The following is a 22,164-nucleotide window of genomic DNA, read 5'->3' on the forward strand; positions in this document are numbered from 1 at the left end:
GCGGAAGGGACCGATTCCTGCTGCCCCCTGCTGCAGCCGGAAAAGAACGCTATTGCTGCCAAGGAGGCTTTGGCTGCAGCTGCAAACAGGGGCGGCTGTGGGAGGGAGCGGGCAGGATGCGTGGGATGCAGCTGGAAGGGCATGGGTGGGTCAGCGGCAAAGAAAACAGCCTCCAGGTTGGCAGCCCGACTAGCTAGAGGCGCTGGCTGACTAAACAAGAATAGGGGTTGTCACAGAGGACGGGGTACAACAACCCGGGGCATCTGAGAGTATGGGAGAGAATATACCCTCCCCGTCCCTCTGAGAGATTATAGCTCACCCGAGTGTCAGTCATCGCAAGAGAATAGTGTGTAATTTGTGTTTTGCTCGGGAGGGACGGGCGGTAAACACTTTAGTCTCTGAGGTATTTGCGTTTGTCTTTGACTGCAAAGGCTGAGCTTGGAGCTGGGGCGTAGGCCCTGGTGTTGGTTAAGTGACCTGCTAGCTTCAGACATTAGAATCTCAATGGACAGCACCGCAATGAGCAGGCGGCCCAACAAAGCCAGTGTTTTTGCTTCAAGGCCTGCCTATTCACGGCTCTTCCCTGCTCCCTGGCCTCCAGTGTGCAGGCAACACTGCAAGTTCAAAAGGAGTTTGTAGGCAAGGGGGTGAGGCGGGGGGTGCCGAAATCAGCCCCACGCTACATTGAGTCTGATGGGTGTTGGATGCTGCTGTGCTGCATCGGCGGCCCGCGTGAGGGCATACACTTTTCTCTTTGTAGTCCCGACTTACTGCTGGCGTAAACGGTTTATTATCTTCTTTATGGGGCCATCTGTTTGGACCCATAAATAAGATAACAAACCTTTTACGCCAGCAGTAAGTCGGGGAAGTCCGTCCAAGTTTGACGGACTCCAAAGAGAAAAGTGTTCGTCACAGGATGCTCTTTTCTAATGGTTGGCCACCGTTTACGCTAAACGGTGACGCCAGCCAATGGAAAAGAGGGGTGGCTTAACCTCGCTAGTGAAATCTACCCTAAAACATAAGATCTCGCAAGTGAGCCTGCGCATGTGCGCAGCCTACGTTAGCCAAGACCTAACAAGAGTTCTGTTCAGCTCTGTTTCGCTGAAAGAATACTTTGACCAGTGAAGCGGGCAGTTATCATGCCATTCTCAGTGAGCTACTATGGGGCTACACAAGTCCTCTATAGACATAGATATAAGGGGAAGAGTAAATTAGAATAGTTTAACTGGGACAATGAAGTTAGCGGTGATCTGAATGTAACGCTGTCACATAGAGAGTTATATTATTCAGTGATGTATTATCAATTACAGCGCTGTGGATACTTGTATTGGCAAAAGTTTAATCCCTGATACATGCCAATGTACAAATAACGCTATGAGACAAACACCATTTAAAGATGTCAGCGAAAGTCACCCGATTATCCTAGGGTAGATAGATTCGCAGTCACCGTGCTCCAACAAAAATCAGGTCATTTGCCAAATAAGTCTCAATTTGCATTTGGGACAACCGATAAATAAATAACATTCATTTCTAATTAGCAAGCGTGTAAACGTGGTTTTTGTGTTCGTTACTTATATCGTATTGAGAATGAAACCAACTGGTGAATTTAAAAATCTTGGAGGGGAGACCGCCAATATCTTAGTGAAATATAGAAGACTCAGCCATTGAACTGTCTATCTGTATAACTTTGGGTGGGAATTCGTTTTTTGCACCAGTTTGAGCATGCCAATCCATTATACTTTTGCCTTTCTTAATATTTTCAAGATGGCCGCATCTTGTGTCGTGATCTTTCATTATTGCGGTACAGTCTACTGACCAACTTACTGTCTTTACGCTTTAAGCAGCAATTGAGTGGTGTCACTCGAAATAATAGACAGTGCAATTTAATCAAATTAAATTCAGATATAGGCATAAATTGCTATGTACTGACTTCCTTGGATTTCTGCTTTTCACCATGGAAGTCATGTGCTAAACTTGTAATGTTAAACGGAAGCCTTTGTGTATATATGATCTCCTTGATCTAGGGACATGGGATTTCATCCCTTATGCTTATGGTTTCAGAGTCTTTGAATACCACAAGTATTTTATGTCTACTCGATTAGAAACACTGCGATTACTTGAAGAATAGATTTTATGCCATACGTTCAAGGTATGGGATTTTTATTATTATAAGAAGAATATATGTATGGAGTCCTTATTATTGTTTTTTCTTTTCTTCGACAGGATTTCTTTACACTGCATATTGATGCCTTCAAATGTCTAGTTAAATGGGTTGGATTGTAGCAACCCATTTGAAGATACTTAATTGATCTGTCCTTGGTATTAAAATCTGATCATTTAAATGTTTGCTTGGGTATTATTCACAAGTGCATGATCATGTATAAATCAATATATATGACAAAAAATTCGGATTATTCAAAACTCTGATTGGATACTATCCATAGGTGTATCATCATATACTGAGTGGTAGGTCTGATTTTATAACAATATAATTTTGTAAATATGGTTGTTTTTGTATAGTTAATTTTTGTCAATGGGTGTAGGCTCTGTTGTTTTAAATCAATGTATTTGTATATTCTCTTAACAGCCCTGAAGAAGTCTCTCAGGAGACGAAACGCTTGGGTTATGATCAATGGAATTTTGAAGAGAAAATCTGTTTGTGAAAAACAAAGTGAACACTGCATCAAGAGAAATATACCCTGGACTTGGATGTTCTTTTCTTTGTGTGTTACCTTTTGTGGACTGTGATATGAAATGCCAACATTATTGTATAGAGTGCTGAAACCCTTTTTGTTTTGCAATTGGTCCTAAGTGTAACAGCATCTGGTTAACTAGTGGCATGGTACACCACCACTAGGATATGACTGTGTCCAGATGCTGTAGGAGTAGTCCTAACCCCTTTCCTAGGGTATTTAAGGGCTTACTTGTGGGTCCTCAAATTCATTGTGGGATAAGACTCAAGCCTGAAACCACATCACTCCTCGGCCGTATGGACACTTGGGCTTCGCTGGACTTCTTCTAGAACCGAGACTGCTTCACGGAATACTCCTGCTGCTCCTGGTTTTGCTGTTCTGCAAGTCTTCTTTGTCGTCATCTGTTTTGTTGCTTCTTGGAGGAGCTTCAACAGACCTGTAGGCATCAAGGACAACTGAAGTAATCTCCCTTAGAGTGATGGTGTCACTCCCCTCCATCTGCAGGCACTGCAATGAAGCTGATCGGTCTGCTGCTCCTGACATCCCACAGACGTTGAGGAGCTCAGCAACATAAGTGGTGAATCTGAAACTCACTTGAGGCTTGACCTGTCCTCTCAGCAAGTGTGAGGCCAGTATCCCTTTTTGGAACCGCTGGGACCAAATGCCTGTGTACCCTGTTGACTCACCACTGCCAAGGCTGGTTGGCTCAGCACTCCAGAGGATATTTGAGCTATAAGAATCTCCAGCATCTCTTCCTGCCAAGATCAGCATCCTCAGCGCATATTCTGCACCTCAAGCCTTCATATTTAGTGAGCTGCTCAAGGTCTTCTTGCGACTCTTGTGCCTTCGGCCTGTGGGTCCTTAAGAGGGTCTTCTGTTTCAGTGGGCTCACCTGCGCTCTTGGGGCCTGCTTTAACTCTCCTGCTTGTGTCGAGTCCCTTGAAACTTGCTGATCCCATTGCTGCTGCTTCTTCGCTTTCCACGCCTGTTGTAGTTGCCAAGGCTTGTTGGTGCTCCCGCTGGACACCGACCCCCTGGTTCTGGACTTCAGAAGTGGGACAGATCGTGCACGGCTCCATGTCTTCCTCAGCATCACCTGGAACTCACAGCTGCAGCGACACGGTCACAGTCTCAAGCCTGAACCTTCCAACATCGGTAGGGATTGATTTTCTGTGCCTTCTAGTGACAGACTGTCCACTCTGCTTGCAGGTTCTCCTCTTGAAGAATTCAAGAATCAACCCTTGGATTCCACTTGACTTCGCCAGCTGCATATTTTCTATAGTCCTCCATTGTGGTCTTAGGCGGTTTCTGACATCACTTCGCACCTATGCACCCGGCTTCCCAGGTGTAGTTATCCTAGTTCCTGCGGTTTTACAGGTGGGGTGATTCTCCAACCTTCTGTCTTCCTCAGGGTTTCTTCAGGGTCCACTGGGAAGGGTCCTTCTTCAAACCTACAACCATGACTTTCCTGTTGAATTCTATTGAGTACTCAGTTGTGTTTCTAATCTGCACACATCCTCCTTGGGGTTCCTGGGTACTTATGAACAAAAGTTACTTACCTGTAAACTGTGGTTCTCCAGTATTGGTGTCTTTCATCGATTCAAATGCCTGAATATTCCCCGTCGTCGAAGTGGGAGTCCCACGGTACATAAATAGCAGTAATATATATGCATGTATACATGAGAAATATCATAAATAAAAAATACATACATATATGTAATAGAAATGTAAACTTGAAAAAGTACCATAGAACAGAATAGGCCCATTGAAAAGCCCAAGGGAGAATTCACTTTAGTAACTTATAGGAGTCATTATGTGTTGGTCCACATTCCAGCCAATCAGGCTGTAGCCTCCTCTAGAACCTTCTCCTCAGAAGCCCAAGTCCTCAGATTTTCGTAGCACAAGTAAGTATAAATGCTTGGGGAGAAGAGAGCCTCTGAGGGGAGGATGGGAGGGTCGCATGTGAATCTATGAAAGACACCAATACTGGAGAACCACAGTTTACAGGTAAGTAACTTTTGTTCTTCTCCAGTATTAGGGGTGTCTTTCATAGATTCACATGCTTGAATAAGAATAGAAAGCAGTAAATCGTACATTAGTCATAAAGGAAGATACAAATTAAGTCTAGGCAAAACATATCACTTAATAAGCAATAAAAAACCAAAACATGACAATACTTTTATGACTGGAGGCGGGTAGCAACAGAGGCTCACCTTTATCGGAAAAGATTCCGCAGCACCGCTTGACCTACTGCCGCATCCGCGGCATCTGTTGATTGCAGGCAGTAGTGCTTTGTAAAAGTATGGCTGCTAGACCAAGTAGCAGCTCTGCAGATGTGTCTTAGAGGTACCCCCACGAAGAGAGCAGCAGAAGTCGATACAGCTCTCGTGGAATGAGCTTGAGCCGGAGCAGGAAGGGGCTTGCCAGCCCGTTGATGACAGTAGGATATGGCAGACGATATCCATCTGGTGATAGTCTGTTTAGTTACAGGTTGTCCTTTGCACACTGGGCCATATGCCACAAACAATTGATCAGTCTTTCTAAAGGTAGCTGTGCGTTGAATGTAAAATTTAAGGCAGCGTTTCACATCCAGAGTGTGCAAAGAGCGCTCCGCTGCAGATTGAGGTGCAGGGAAGAAAGTCTTAAGGACAATAGGTTCATTGAGATGGAAGTCACTGGGAACCTTAGGAATAAAACTGGGATTTGTTCTCAAGGTAACAGCCTCGTTGGAGAATTGTAGAAACGGTGGCTGTATAGTAAAGGCTTGAATGTCGCTGACGCGCCTGGAAGAGGTCAGAGCAAGCAACAGAGCCACTTTCCAAGTGAGGAATTTCAGATTGGAAGAATGGATGGGCTCGAATGGAGGCAAAAGCAGCTGAGACAAAACTAGGTTGAGTCGCAATGAAGGTGGGGGCCGACGGATTGGTGGGAACATCCGAAAAAGGCCCTTGAAGAACTGTCTTATTATCCTGGAGGAGTACAAAGATGTTACGCCATCATGGCGAAAACGAGAGATAGCAGCTAGAAAAACCTTAAGATTGGAGTGTGATAGTCCTGATTTTGCTAGCGATAAAAAGAATGGCAAGATTTGTTCTGGCTGAGCACACATGGGATTTAGTGATCTAGTGGAGCACCAAGCGCAGAAACGCTTCCACTTCAACTGGTAAGTTTTGATAGTAGATTGTGCTCGAGCATTTGCTAGCACTGTCCTACAATCTTTGTCGATATTCATGTGTGCAAATTCATTGTACTCAGGTTCCAGGCATGAAGTTGGAGGTATGCTGGATCCGGATGGCATATTTGACCTTGTTGCATTGTGAGAAGATGTGGCAGAGGATGCAACTGTATCGGGTGTGTCAGAGAGAACAGAAGAAGATCTGAGAACCAAGGACGTCTCGGCCATTTGGGTGCGATCAGGATTATCCGACATGGTTGGAATCTCATTCTGTGTAACAGACGAGGAATGAGCGGCAGTGGAGGGAATGCATAGCTGAAGGCGTTCGACCAGTCTATTGAAAAGGCATTCCCGCTCGACTCCTTGTGTGGATGCCGGCTCGCAAACCTTTGACACTTCCTGTTGAGAACAGTTGCAAAGAGATCCAACTGTGGTCGGCCCCACAGTCGGAAGATGTAATCCAACGTTGGTTGGTTGAGTTCCCATTCGTGGTTGTCCGAGAGGGCTCTGCTGAGCGAGTCCGCCAGCACATTGGCCACACCTGGGACATAGACAGCTTGGAGATGTATTTGATGTTGGAGAGCCCAATCCCATATATCCTGTGCCAGTTGTGATAGCACGAGAGACCTTGTGCCGCCCTGTTTGTTGATGTAGTGCATGCTGGTGGTATTGTCTGTCCTCACCAGCAATGCCTGTCCCTGCACTAGTCTCTGAAAGGACTTCAAGGCCAAGAAAATCGCCAGTAGTTCTAAGCGATTTATGTGCCAAGTGCGCTGAGACGCCGTCCACTTTCCTTTCACGGACATCCCGTCGAGAAGAGCCCCCCAACCTTCCAGGGAGGCGTCTGTCGTCAGTGTTAGTGTCGGTGGTTCGTCCTTGAATGAGCGACCTGTTGCTATGTTTGGAGGATGAGCCCACCACTCCAAAGCTCTTTGAATGCGGGGCGTTAGATGGATTTTGTCTTCGAACGACCCTGATACCTGCTTCCACTGGCTGTCTAGTTCTTCTTGAAGGACTCTCATGTGCAGTCTGCAGTTGGGAATCAGTTGAATGCACGAGGAAGCCATGCCGAGGAATGATTTGTACATCCGGACAGAAACGTACTGCCCTGACTGCAGGAACTGGACTTTCTGTAACATTCGGCTCTGACGTTCCTGTGAAACGAACACTTGCCCTAGCCGAGAATCGAGCGAGGCTCCTAGAAAATCTCGCTGTTGAGAAGGGTGAAAGTGTGACTTTAGGCAATTGATGGAGAAGCCTAACGTTTCGAACAGGGATATGCAGACTTGTGTGTGTTCTTGCGTCAGTTGGAAAGTCCTGGCCTTTATCAGGCAGTCGTCCAGATACGGATAAAACTGGATGCTCTGTAAGCGCAGGTAGGCGGCCACCGGGGCTAGGATTTTGGTAAATACCCTCGGTGCCGATCGAAGGCCGAATGGTAGGACCTTGAATTGATAATGAAATTGGCCGACTGTAAAACGAAGGTATTTCCTGTGCCTGGGATGAATAGGCACATGGAAATATGCATCTTGAAGGTCTATTGTTGAAAAGTACTCTCCTGGAATGAGGAAATTCAAGATTTGAAGCAGGGTAAGCATCTGAAAAGTCTTTGATGCGATGAACTTGTTTAGATCCCTCAAATCTAAGATGGGGCGCCACTCTCCTGAGTTTTTCTTCACTAGAAAGAAACGGGAGTAAAACCCCCTGCCGCGTTGACATTGCGGTACCAATTCTATGGCTCCTTTTCTGATCAGATGCTGCACCTGGGCCAACAGTTCCTTGAAATGGGGAGAAGGTGGGCCCGAAGGCGGGCGAGCGGGGGGAAATTTCGTGAATTCCAGGGTGTGTCCTTTTGAAACAACGTCCAAGACCCATTGGTCGTTGGTAATGTGCGACCAATTGCAGAAGAATTTCGAGATTCGACCTCCAAGATGCACAGTCCTCTCACTGTTTTTTGCTGGTGTTCGCACCACCTCTGTAGTTGGACTTACGTTGGTAAGGTCTGGAGGCGGATGAACGATTTTGGGACTGATAGGATCCTCTTTGTCTGTTGTCGTTGTAAGTGTATCCTCGATATTGGCCTGTGCCCCGAAAAGTAGAGGTTCCTCCTCCTCTACCGCGTGCCCCACGAAATGGCCTTTTCCGATATTGAAGAGTTGTTAAGGACTTTGCTGTATCCGTGTCCTTTTTTATAAGTTCCAAAGCATCATCAACGTGCTTACCGAACAGAGACTCACCATTGTAGGGCAAATCTAACACTCTGGATTGAACTTCCGGACGGAAGGTTGTTGACTTCAGCCAGCCTTGACGGCGCAAGACTGCAGCACCCGCCAGTTGTCGGAAACCAGTAGAGGTTATATCGACGGCACAGTCGATTATTTCCGCTGAAATCTTTTCTCCCTCGAGAATGATGGCCTGCGCTTCATCCCGGATGGAGTCGGGCATTTGAGGGAGTAGACCAGCGATCTCGGACCACATTTGACAGTCGTATCGACCTAGTATGGCTAAGGCGTTGGAAGCTCTTACTGTTGTCGCTGCCATTGTGGTAAATTTCTTTCCAATTGAGTCCAATTTACGGTCATCCTGATCAGGCGGGGATGTCAGGGGTATGGCTGGATTTCGAGACCTTTTTTGTGTCGCCTGAGTGATAACTGAATCTGCCTTAGGTTGTGAAACTAAGCAGGCCGGAGAAGTAGGCGGCGCTTTATATTTTTTGTCCAATCTAGGTAGAACGGCCGGAATGGAATTAGGACGTTCCATTAACTTTAGACCCTCTTCCCATATGTGGTCTATGATAGGGCTGGTATGAGTTTGGCGTTGCGGTAAGTCTTTAAAATCATACAAAAAGCATTCCGTTTGTTGTGCTTCCAACGTTAAGTGGAACCTCTTCGCTGCGCGAACCATAAGGTTATGGAAACTCGCGATATCCACTGGTGGCGAAGTTCTTGGCGATGCTGGTGGAGTAGAGGGTGTCTGTGCCCTATAATTGTCCCATTCCTGCATTTCATCATCAGTGTCATTATCCCCAGTGTTATGAGGAGTTTGAGTCTCATTATCTGTATAATGAGCAGCACCCAAAGGAGACGTAGGTGCAACAGTCGCCTGAGCTTGAAGCCTAGGTGCTGGAGACTGTGGTCGAGGCACTGGAGACGGAGGGTGAGGAGCTGGAGGCTGAGACCGCTGTACTTGAGATGCTGGGGAAGGAGGCAACGATGGTGGAAACCTACGATTGTAGTCATCCAGCATATGTTGCAGGTTTTTCACCATAGACAGAGGAATTTGCGTAAACTGTTCGTAAGTCGGTTGTTGTGATCTATCTAATGGAAAAAGTACATTCCCATCTTCGACGGTATTATCCGCATTTTCATCCTCGTCACTGTAGTCCTGACACTTTATGTGTAACTCTGATGGACTGGATGCTGGTTGATAAATTTGATCCATTTCAGAATCATTTCCAGATTCCTCTTCTCCAGATTGAAACAATTTTTCTGGAGGCTGAGATCCACTCCTAATTGGACTTAACTGTATAAGTGGTACAGTTTTGAGAGACGAAGCAGTAACCACTTTGAAGGTGGCAGTAGTCTGTAGGGGTTGGTGCGTCGTCAACGAGCCCGTCGACTATAGTTGCACAGCCTTGGCACCCTCTGGTTGTTTTTTCATTGGCGCCGCAGAATCCGGCGTAGGAAGTTTAGTCTTGGTCGACGATGATTTTTTGGTCGTCGACGAGGCCGTCGACGAAGGTGCAGTCTTTGCCGTCGACGAGGAAGTCGTCGGCGGAGCAGCCGTCGATGGGGGTTTTACTGTCGACGGAGATGTAATCGTCGACGGAATAGTCGTCGACGAGGAAGATCCGGTCGTCGTGACAGGCGTCGACGACGATGGCTTGCTCTTCGTCGACGGAGGAACCGTCGACGGTGGGTGCGTCGACGATGATTTCTTCGTCGACGGTTTGATCGACGAGATCATAATGATGGACGAGATGGGTCTCACCTCTTGGCTGCTCGTCGACGAGATGATCGTCGTCGTTGCAGAGCTGGTCGACATGGAAGAAGTAGTCGTCGACGTCGAAATTGCCAAAACGGACTTCGTAGACGCTGAAGACGTCGACGGACGCGTCGACGAGCCCGTCGACGAGCCAATGCCCGTTTTTGAAGAGGAGGGCATAGTCTTGGGTCGAGACGCCAGAGAGCCAGGTCCCGTAGGCGCGCCCTGAAGCAAGTCTTGTGAGGAGACATCCTTGAAAGATCCCAACTTTTTACTCTTTTTAAGAAAAGGAGAGGGAACTTCAGTCTCAGACCCACGCTTCTGAGAGGATTTTGAAAAACCAGATGACATACTCTCAGCATCGGAAACCACATTCTCAGATGTTTTCAACTTCTGTAGCCACAGAAGGAGACGAGCCTCTCTGTCCCTCAATGTCTTTGGGGGAAATTTGCGACAGAACCTGCAGGTAGAGGCAACGTGGTCCGGATAAAGACAGTAAATACACTTACTGTGTGGATCCTCATGAAAAAGGCGCAGTTTTCCACAGGATGGACAAGCCTTGAACAAAGTTTTCTTTGAAGAAGACATTTCTGAAGAAAATAGGTAGAAACTGAAATAACTGAGCAGAGCTCAGGGAGACTCCCTTCACACGACGTGCGGTAGAAAATCTGAGGACTTGGGCTTCCGAGGAGAAGGTTCTAGAGGAGGCTACAGCCTGATTGGCTGGAATGTGGACCAACACATAATGACTCCTATAAGTTACTAAAGTGAATTCTCCCTTGGGCTTTTCAATGGGCCTATTCTGTTCTATGGTACTTTTTCAAGTTTACATTTCTATTACATATATGTATGTATTTTTTATTTATGATATTTCTCATGTATACATGCATATATATTACTGCTATTTATGTACCGTGGGACTCCCACTTCGACGACGGGGAATATTCAAGCATGTGAATCTATGAAAGACACCCCTAATACTGGAGAACTTGGGTAGTTTCTTGTGTCCCTAGTCACAAGGCGTGAAGCCGGTCCACCGAGATGACATCCTTGTGCACCAGGAGTCGTAACAACTCAAAAAGACGTTGACAAAAAGTCGCAAAAATAGAGTCAAAAAGTGACTAGAGGTATCGCTCTCTCAGGATCTGCGCTGGCTGGCGCGAAAAAAGAAAGAACCAACATCAGTGTGCAGGAGCAGCTTCTAAGTAGATACCGCAACGTCATTCCGGCAATCACTACGCCAACAACGAACACAGAGTCTACAGACGCAACCTACCGACACACATGAGTACTGCTGAAGAACATTTTTCTGGATCCAGTCTTAGGACTGGGGGTAATTCTAAGGTGAGGATTACATAACTAATTACCTCTTTCAGATAGACATTTTTTTATATACACTGTGTGGTTCTTTTTCATTTAACCCACACTACATTATTAGATCTGGTAAAACGGGATGCTTTACAGTTCTTTTGGATAAGCCTAAAGGCTGCTCTCCACAGCTACCACTTAGAGTGCTTTTAATGGTTGTCTAAAACCACTAAAATCACCATAATGGTTGCCTGAATTAGTGCAAGGTGCTTCACTTAAATAAGTGTGCACCTGTCACGGGGGTCCTGTCTGGCCAGGGCAGGGCGAGGACTTTAATTCCTGTTCATTTCCACCCAGAGAACAGGACGCATACGGTCCCTTTAATGCCGCCTGGGCTTTCCCGGGGATGGAAACCTCGGCCGTGATGCCACCATCATTCCGCCGATCCGGGACAGAGGAGGCGCTCAAAACACTCCACCAGGAAGAAGATGGCTCGAAAGCCGGAGGAGGAACGGGAGCAGAGAAGCCGGACCCGACCAGCGTTCCTATCGAGAGGCCCCGGAGGAAGGAGGACGAAGATACTGGAGACGGCCAGCCCAGGGGAACCAACACGCCAGGAGGCCACCGTCAACACGAGTCGCCCTGCCGCACTTCTGGAGAAGTGTGGCTGGACAAGGTACGGGGTTGAATACGGAGACTTGCTTTTTCACGAGGTGGGACCGGGTAGGGGTGGGTGAGGGAGGTCACAGGATTGCATGTGTGGGTTATTTCACTCCCTCGTCCCGAGCACACCTTTAGCGCCTATCTCTTAATTAGCTGTTGTTCGGCTGTATTCAAGAACTGGTGTCAGTCTCTGGTGATCCCCTCACTCCCCGTCCCCCCTCTTCCATACCCGGAACCCAGATTCAAACAGTAACCCCAAGGTTTCTTTCTTTTTCATGCCCTTGCTGGAGAGCTGACGCGGACCCCCTGGGTGAAGCACCGAAGGCAGGAACGGGATCCAGGAAGGACTTCTGGCCACGTCTTCGGAGACCCACAATACCATCTACTTCTTTTGTTTTCATTTCACCCCAGAGACGGATGTTATTACCTTGGATTATAATTCCTTAAAAAAATAAAACTGCATAAGAAGCTCTACAAGTGGTCCATCCTTTATTCCTCCGAGACCCCCCCTTGCATTGGTCACAGCACCATATATTAAGCCAGCCTCCTACACACTAACTATGTTCTCTTTTTAAAATGTTGAAGGATATGACCCTTATGCTAAAGAAAATTTGCGTTGGATGTCATCTCAGAGATTTAGAGATTGGTCCCCAAACAGAATTAGATACTATGATCAGAAAAAATGAACTGTCCCATGTCAAGTTAAATGCTGGGGATTTTTAAAGGTTAAAATGATAAGAATAATGACTAAAGGTAGCAACAAATATACTGATCCGTTAAAGGTTTTAGTACTATACACAAAGTCAGCCTAGATGAGTGATTGGAGGGTGTGGGATTTCAGTATCTTTTTGAAGAGTAGATTGTGGAATCAGGTAATTTGTGATGAAGATGGAAGGAGGACCAATTGCTCAAGGTTTGAAAGTCTATGATTTTGGGATTCTTGAACAGAAAAACCAAGAGCAACGCAATCCTACTCCTCCTGGAGGTGAAGGACGAAATCTTGCCGGAAGTGAAGTTGTAATTACCAATGGTAGGTGGGGAGACAGGTGTGAGGGTTGTGATGTGAGTGCAAGGAGGCCGCTCTGTTTTGTGTACCATTAAGTTGGATAATTGTGTTTTTTGTTCAATGTAAACGTAAGAATAGTTTGTGGTGACTATTTCTGTGTTTATTTCCTTAGATATGCTTTCCTACTTTTTGCAATATATGTCTGAGTAAAATTGTTAAAAAAATTAATTGCAATCTTTTAATTTTAATCTTTTTTTATTGTTATATTTTAAGCGGGAAGATACATTGTGTAGCTCTTGAGCAATCAATGGAACGTAATGACGGTTTGAGTGGTCTAGCATGTGAGCGCCTGTCATATTCCATGAGCGACAGTTGAAGGGAGCTAAAGAGAGGTGTTGACGAGTACAGAAGCACGGGCTGTTGGTATTAAAGGATTTTACCTGGCACCAAATCTGCATGACCCTTCCTACAATTGCATTGAAGAAAAATGCTGCAAAAGCCCATGTATGTGTATTATTAACATTAAGGTAATATTTTTTTAAAGGTCTACAAAGCTGAAATATAAAAATTGATTACTTACTGCCTCTCTTCTCCGTCGTTCTTGCTCTCTTTTTCTGGCCAGGCTACGGTCGGTTTCAACACACTGATGAATAGGTTGCTGAACATCTTGACAGCCTTCTTTATTGGTTTTAGGATTTGTTTGAAGTTCTCCCTCCGTCACTTGGGCTGTTGTTGGTTTCGAGGTTTTTTCATCCTGCACCCTATAGTAAACACACAAATTCTGCTAGTCTTTACTTGTAACACTAACAGTAAAAAATAGTGAAATTAATTACAAGCATGTGCAATTCCAACTAGAGATATGCACTTTGTATAGAACATGATCGAAAAGTTCATTCATACCATTTACCCACCTCATCAAGGCACTTTACTAATTTTACAAATTGAAGAAAGCTGTTGCTGAAGCACTGTACGGTTAAACTAAAACAGTGATGACCACATTCCCAACAGTTAAACTAGGGACCTATGAAGCTAATGTATACTGACGGAGTCATAGCCCTACCTTGTTGAATTTTAGTAACCAGGCAGGGCTGCACCCAGCCAAAGACCCTTGTTTTGTTTTCAACAATTCTTTAATGGGGAAGTTTATGGGGACAGGCAGAGCCTGGGAGCAATAAACAACAGCCCACACAGGACACACAAAGGGGCAGAAGAACAGGCTACAGCCCGGTACCAGGGTGTAGTTGCCTGCCCCACCAATAGTGGGCCATAGTTGCTTGACATCCAGCGGCATAGGGCTGGAGGAGTAGCTGGACCCCGAGGAGGGAGGGTGCATGGTTGGAGACACATGGATCTGGAGGAGAAGGGGAAACAGGAAATTCATGTGGGCACCCGGGGGGGGGGGGGGGGGGGGGAGGGGGGGACACTCGGGAGGGCCAACGAACAAGGGTGACATCACCCAGGCACTGGGGAAGCAGAGCAAGTTACAGCCAAGTTGTGTGCGGCGCAATGTGGATAGGGCCGCCAACCACCTCAGGACCGGTCTGGGCCAACAACAAGAAAAGGACCCCAGATTGCCTCATAGGCATCCAGGTTATCATTGAGTTTGTATGTCAAAAGTTCAAGAGTAGCAATGCGATGAAGTTCTATATACCATTCCCCAACGGTGCTGCCAGTGCTGAATGATGCAAAGCTTTTCCACTGCAAGTGTAGTAGCAACCCACCTGTGTTCATGGGAGGGGAGGCCCGGGAGGTCTGAGGTATCATGAAGGAAAGCTAGGTGAGAGGAGGAGGGAACCGGAAAGGGACAGTAATGGCGGAGCTGAGACCATATTTTTCACCCAGTAGGTTACAAGAGATGCACACGTCCGGAGGATATAAAACAAATCACAACAACAACAGGCGTCGCATCTCCAGCAGCCACCATGAGGAAGCAAGTTGGCCTGTTTGAGTTTTCACGACGACCTGTACCAATCATGCAGTCCAGAATGCGGCTGCCAGATTGTTATTCCATCTTTTTAAGAATACCAACACCTAAAATCTTCTCTGCGACCTTCACTGGCTCTTGTGTGAGAAGCTAGCCCACTTCAAAGCTTTGAGATATATGCATATGGCTCTGTTGAATGCAGGGCGCTGCATTACGGATCCTTGGAGACACCTTACCACCCCAGCCGCTCCCTTTGTTCTAGCTACTGCAAACTTCCCACAGTTCCCAGAGTTAGGAGAACTAGACAGGGTCGCCAGTCTTTTTTTTATATTTGGGTTCTAAATTATGACATCTTGTAAGTTTTTGGTGTTTTTCAGAAACTTTTAAAGACCTGGCTTCTCTAACTCTTTTTGCCTAGAGGTGCAAAATCCTGGTAGGGTAGCTATGCACTTTACAAAGTTATAGTAATGATAATAATAACAACAGCACTTTCAGGTGCAGAAATGTATGCTGGGATTTTCGGAGGACCTCATCATGCCCTGCCAGGAGGAAAGCCCACGCCTTCGGGGAAAAAACCTTGCAAGCGCTGGCCACCACGACAGTGCTCAAAGGACCAGAATGTAGGGCTTTGATGAGCACTCTGAAAAGTCCTGAGACCAGACCCTGGTAGCTGCCAATAGAGTGGAGGTATGCAGGACAAGTGAGGTGGGGAGTGCTGGCAGTGCTGGCCGAAGCGCTGCTCCCAGGCAATGCGTTATCAGACAGAATCACAAGTGGTCCACAAACCGCAGGCCAAATTCTGCATAAAGAATCAGGAAAGTCTTACGTACAGCACCATAGTACATTTGATCCACCCAGAGCAGGCCCACACACGCCAGGACTCCCAAGAGAGTGGTGCATCCTAATGCGCTGGACAGGATTGTGCCACAACGGGATCTTCACAAGCAATAGCAGCGGCATGCCCAGCAAGTGGTGTGCATCTCACCAGGCTGCCACCATTGATGCCAAGACTGGATTAGAGTACCCTGTGCCGAACATGTAGGGCAGCAGGAGGGGTACGGAATATCAAACAAGTGATGCTCCAGCAGTGATCAGAGAGGGGCGTCCTGAAGCAGGCTGAAAAGCGCTACCACCTGGGAAAGCTAGATAATGAGACTTCATACACGGCAATAGCAGTCCACCCCCCTCAGTGCCCCCCCAAAAATGCGTCACCCAGAACCTAGGTTTACGGCCCCTCCAAATGTAAGCACGGAGGCCTGCAACAATGGAGGCAAGTAATTTCCACAGAATGCTTACAGGCAACATCCAGAACAGATAATTGAAGCAGGGGGAATGGAGGGGGGGGGGGGGGGGGGGTGACAGTCATCATAATGGTCTGCACATTACCACAGAGGAAGAGATTTAGGAGGGCCACTTCTGGAAATCCTGCTACAAGCAGTTCAGCAGTGGGAGCGGATCATCCTCCACCATATAAGCAAGGCCTCTGTTGACCTTAACACCCTAATCAGTGAGAAAGGGTGATACCAAGCGGGCAGGGTACTCACTGACACAGGCTGCTGGCACATCATAGAGAAGACACACCTTTTGGATAAAGTCCTCGCCCATACCCATAGGTGACATTACGTGGAAAAGATAGCGCCAGTCAATGCAATCACATGCCTTCTCGGTGTCCAAGGAAAGTGCCACAACAGTTGGGGCAAAAGGCAGAGATGGTCTCGAGAGCTGTGGCCCAGGATAAAAACCACCTGGGACTCATGAATCAGAAGCGTATGGCCTTACCCAGATGAGTAGCCAGCATCTTGTCCAACACCTTTGTGTCGACGTGGAGCAGTGATATTGGGCAGTAACTGGCACAGTCCAGGGGTTCCGTACCTCCTTTAGGGCGAAAGTTAATGGTGGCCTTGTTGGAGATGACCTCCAACGTGGCCACCTTCTCAGCCTCCAGGAACGCCCTTATCAGGTGGGGGACTGAAAGGTAATTCCCTGGAGAACTGCAAGTAGGGAGGGCCATATCCTACTCAGTGATGGCCCCTAACAAGGACTCCCGGTCCGCAGCAGACAGCACTGGCACATGCAATGGGGTCAGAAAGATCTCTTTAAGGGTAGCCCCATGGTCTGCAGAATAAAGGAGGTGTAATAGGAAGAAAACTGGGCAGAGACATCAATAGTGTCAATGAAGAGGGCACCTTCAGGATCACGGACCATGGGGATAGCAAGTTGAGATTCCCTTTGTATCAGCTGGGTGGCTAAAAGCCGGCCCGTCTTCTCACCATGGTCATAAATGCACCACTGCAGCTTTATTAAGGCCTTCTCAGCAGACTTGGTGAAATAAAAATTCAGCTGAATTTGAGCAAGTTCCAGCCATCAGATGAGAGACAGGGTGGAAGAAGCCGTGTTTTGAGTCATGGGAGTGTGCATTTCTCGTTCCAGAAGATACCTGGATGCACGCTCTTTGCATCTGGCAACTGCCATATCCCCTATCTGTTGCCCCAAAGACTCGCCTTGACATTCACCCAGTGTTACAGCAAACAAATGGGAGGACCTGGCTTGGCAGTTTGGTCTGGGCTGTTCCCATGAGGCACAGGGTCAAGCCTGATTTGATATGGCTGGGTCTAAACTGGGGTGGCATGGTGAGCAAAAGAACGATAGATTTAACCCAGATCTCTTGAATTTGGGTGAATGTATGATTTATGCAGAATTCCATCCACCATTTGTTTGCTTAGCGCTTTTCGCCCTAAGTGGGATGGGTATGCCCAGACGTGGGTCCCTTGCTCACTGTGCCACTGGATTCAAGCTAGCCTGGATGTTGAAGGGTAATACAGAGAAACCAGTCTCAGGATGCTTGTTTCTGGTCCAGGGAGGACCTGGCCTGGCAGTTCGGTCTGGACTGTTCCCATGTGGCACAGGGGTCAAGACTGATATGCATATGGCTGGGTCTAAACTTGCGTGGCATGGTGAGCAAAAGAACGATGGATTTAACACAGGTCTCTTGACTGGGGGTGAATGTATGATTTATTCAGCATTCTGTCCATCATTTGTTTGCGTAGCACTTTTCACCCTAAGTGGGATGGGTATGCCCAGACGTGAGTCCCTGGCATACTGTGCCACTGGATTCAAGTTAGCCTGGCTGATGAAGGGTAATACCCAGAAACCGGTCCCAGGATGCTTGTTTCCGGTCCAGGGAGGACCTCGCTTGGCAGTTCGGTCTGGACTGTTCCCATGAGGCACCGGGTCACGACTGATTTGCATATGGCCATGTCTAAACTGGGGTGGCCTGGTGAGCAAAAGAATGATGGATTAAACCCAGCTCTCTTGACTGGGGGTGAATGTATGACTTATTCAGCATTCTGACCATAATTTTATTAGCGTAGCACTTGACGTTCACCCAGGGGATCCTACCAGAGGACACTGTGCCCTCATTGTCAGAGAAGTAGGACAGGATATGATCGCACAGTTTTGCCTTTCCCTCAACCTGCCGGTAGGCAAGGCCTGCATGCACCAGAAATCAGGAGGAGGAGCATCGGGAACCAGATCCAGAGGGGGTGCATCGGTAACCACGATCCAGCTCAAACAACATCTCACTATGGTTGGAAAGCCCTGCCTCCAGAATGGCGCAGGAGGTAAAGCAGGGCAAAAACCGACCATGCATCAAACAATAATCAATTTAGGACTGAGTCCTGTGAGGGCAGGAAAGGAATGTGTACTCCCGGTCCCCCGGATGCAGTAAGTGCCACACATTAACCAAAGAGTGGTCAGAAATCAGATCCCCAAGGAGCGCACTGTCCCACCTATTGTTTGTATCATCTCGGCCCATCTGATCCAGGAAGGGGTCCGGTGCCAAGATCCATTCACCACCAAACAGCTTCACCACCCAACAGCACTGGAGTTCTGCCAAGGGTGGACAAGAGCCAGAAAAACAATCAGATTTGTCTGCAGTTGGAGCATAAGGCACCCAAAGTCTATCTAACTCTCTACCAATTGTATTTTACCTTTGGTCTTTTAAATCGGTTTTAAAACCTAATAACATTAAATTGTGAATTGTATGTTTGGCACTTAATCCAATTGTTTTGTAAGTTGTTTACAAGAGCACTTTGCACTTTAGTAATAGGAGACTCTGCTCCCTGAGAAGCCATTGTGTTGTGCCTCACGCCAGCTCCAGCCAGCATTTTAGCTTTTACGCTGCATCTCGCCTCACTATTTAATGGACCGGGAGCAGACTCGCACAGTGGGTGCGCAGAATGGCAAGCTCATCTGCGCCCGTCCGCGCCAGATAGGGACCAGGAGCCACAACCCCATGTCCAACTAATATTATGAAACTTATCTATTCTGCTAAACAACTGTCCAAGCACCGACTAATCCCCTCCTCCAACTGCAATTTTTTTAAATTAAATCAAGCCCTCCCCAACTATCAAAATTGTAGGTTTTCTTTCAGTTGCTGTAGGCAAAGTAATGGGTACAGCGGAAGGGTCCAACATTAATGTAGTGAAACAGGGAATTCATTTTATAACATTAACTGTCGATCACTCCCTAAACACAAAGATAATATTTTTGATCTCTGATCTATAACCAACCGGATGCTGTTTTTTTTTTAACAGAGACCTGGCTACAAGATAGCTCAGGTCCTGATGTGGCAGCAGCACTTTTATCCAACTATTCAATTATCAGAAAGGATGGGAAGCTAAAGTTAGGGGGTGGCATTGCGATTATCAATGAAAGTACACTTGAATGTAAAGCTGAGGATTTTTCTGCCACTGATTGTGAAGCTCTACTATTTACAATCATGGTTACCCCGAAGTTCACTTTTTCCGGTATATTGCTCTACCTTCCTCCGGGCCCATCTGGGCCATGGGCATTGTCTTTCCCCGACCTAGTAACCCCCCCACAATTCGAAGGCTGCCAACTTTACCATTTTGGGTGATTCATGGCTGATTAAGAAGGATGAATTTCTGACTTTGTAATTTTTTCTACTTTGTCTACTTTAGCTGCACCCTGCTCTTCCCTTATGCTGGTCCGATCATTTTGCTGTTACTTTCTTGTTGAAAGTCTTGCTTTGTCCTCCAGCAATTTCTACCGGGCCCAAACAATAAGTTAGAAGTTAGGCAAATCTTGATGTCTTGGCTTTAAACAAACTTCTGACAGTAGTCCAGCGGTCAAAAAGATGTCAACCACGGATCTTGGTTCTATCCAAAATTGGGTTTTACAAGCAGTTGATACCTGCCTCTCTCTGTCCAATGAACGCTTGAACAATCATCGACCACAAGCCCCTTGGTTTACTGACAGACTTAAGATTGAAAGATCCAGATGTAAAACCCTTGAAAGACACTGGAGGAAAAACTACCAGATAGATGCCATAATGGCAAACAAAAAAGCCTTAAGTGAATACCACATTCTCTGTAGAGCTGTACGAGCTGAGTTTTTCTCACATAAAATTTCTCAAGCACGAAATTTCTCCAAAACTCTTTTCAAGGTGGTAAAAGAACTATCTGGTTCGGAAACCCAGACCACTCCACTTGTTCTTACTGGTACTCAATGTGAGGAACTCGCCTACTACTTTGTGGATAAGGTTGAAAAAATACACACTGCACTGTCCAGTAAAAACCCACAAAATACTCTATCTGATACCGAGACCTCCCCAAATGCTACCAGTGACTGTGTGACTGGGGCCCACAATAACACAAAACCAACCGTCAAAATAGAAGCCTGGTCTCTCTTGGAATTCAGCTCGTTTAACTGTCTTTTGACAAATATTAAATATTTCTCCCCGTGATATACTTCCTACTTCAGTGATGAAACAGCTTGATGTCCCTATACTTTCCATAATTATGAATCTCCTCCACGCTTCTTGCAGGAGGGCCTAGTTCCCTCGGAGTGGAAACATGCTATAGTGCTCCCTCTCTTAAAGAAAGCCAACGCTGATCTGACTAAGCCATCCAATTTCCGCCCCATCTTGCTGCTTCCAGCTTTTTCTAAAATTCTTGAAAAGCATGTTAACACTCAGCTGACCTCCTTTGTTGTGTCCCAGGATTTTCTTCACACCTCTCAATCTGGTTTTAGAGCTGGTTTCTCTAATGAATCAAATCTACTTGGAGTCACCGAAATGCTGAGTCACCGGTTAGATGAGGGCGATACGACAACTCTTATTTTACTGGACTTCAATAACACGTTTGACACAGTGTCTCATGCTGTTCTGTTGAGAGCCTTCCTTTCCTTGGGCCTAGAGGGCTCAGCCTTTCAGTGGCTCGGGTATTTCTTAGCCAACGGCACTTTTCAGGTCTTCTCTGCAGCGGTCAGCTCCGATTCTTACTTGCAGTTTCATGTTTATGTCCATACGCTGGCAGATGTTGCCGAGGAGGTTGGGCTGACCCCTTTTTCATACGTCAATGGCACTCAGCTCATTTTCTCCCTCTCTTCATCTAAGGGATCTAACCCTCTGTTCTTCAGTCAGGTCTGAGTAAAATTGCGTCTTGGGTGCAAAACAACTTACTGGAGACAACACTGAAGTCATGATCTTAGGGAAAGAACATGACCTCTGGGGACCTCAACACTGGCCCTCTGAAATGGGTGCTTGCCCCTGCCAGTACATCAGGTTCGCAATTTGGGCTTCATCATTGACAGCCATCTTTCAATGAAACAACAAGTCACCAAGGTGGCTTCCACCTCTTTTAATGTTATACAGTGGCTGAGGAAAATGTTAGGGATGTGACCCCTCTCTGAGCAGAGAACGGTAATTCATGCCCTAGTTATGTCTAGGTTGGACTACGGTAATGTCTATCTGGGTTCAAACAAAGCTATGATCCAAAGACTTCAAATGGTGCAGAATGCAGCGGCCAGACTGCTGTGTCATACCTAAGACTGCCTTAGTCTCTGGCTTTCTTCGCGACCTGCATTGGCTAAAAGTGGAGAATCAAGTCAAATTCAAAGCCTTATGCTATATGTTTAAAATTTAAATGGCCCCGAAATATTTTGCAATCTTTAGTGCAACTCTACCAACCCTCACGCCCTTTGCGCTCTGCCCAGCAAATTAGATTTCTACTATCCTTAAAATTAAACTCTCTTGTATGCGTGATCGGTCTTTCTTCTACATGGGTCCAACCCTATGGAACACTCCTCCTCTCTCTTTACGCGAGGAAACTATGTATGGTAGATTCCGTAGAAGTTTGAAGACTTGGTTGTTTAATCTTTAATTTCCTGTTTGTTCCTTTATCTTTCCTACCGGGTTGGTGCTGGGAAACCTCTTGGAGTAGCTGTGCGCCCTACAAATTCAGTTTAATAATTATAATAAAATTCGCACCTTTGCCAATACCCAAACAAGCCCCCCCACATCCAACCAGGTCCTAAGCACTGAACACGGCAATGATTTACGTATAAGGATGGCCACCCTACTTTTTTGAGAAATTGTGCAACGGGTAAG

General features: G+C 46.6%; 1 protein-coding gene across 2 annotated transcripts in view; it reads right to left on the bottom strand.

Moving 5' to 3' along the window:
• The window catches only part of BRDT (bromodomain testis associated), a 2,469,968-nt gene that overhangs the window by 166,005 nt on the left and 2,281,799 nt on the right, over nt 1–22,164 (bottom strand). For both annotated transcript variants that reach the window (XM_086953938.1, XM_086953937.1), the window contains one exon: nt 13,410–13,590. In XM_086953938.1, coding sequence (XP_086810064.1) covers nt 13,410–13,590 — 181 coding nt within the window. The remainder of the gene's footprint in view (nt 1–13,409; nt 13,591–22,164) is intronic.

Source organism: Lissotriton vulgaris, chromosome 1_1, assembly GCF_964263255.1.
Source record: "Lissotriton vulgaris chromosome 1_1, aLisVul1.2, whole genome shotgun sequence".
Lineage (NCBI taxonomy): Eukaryota > Metazoa > Chordata > Amphibia > Caudata > Salamandridae > Lissotriton > Lissotriton vulgaris.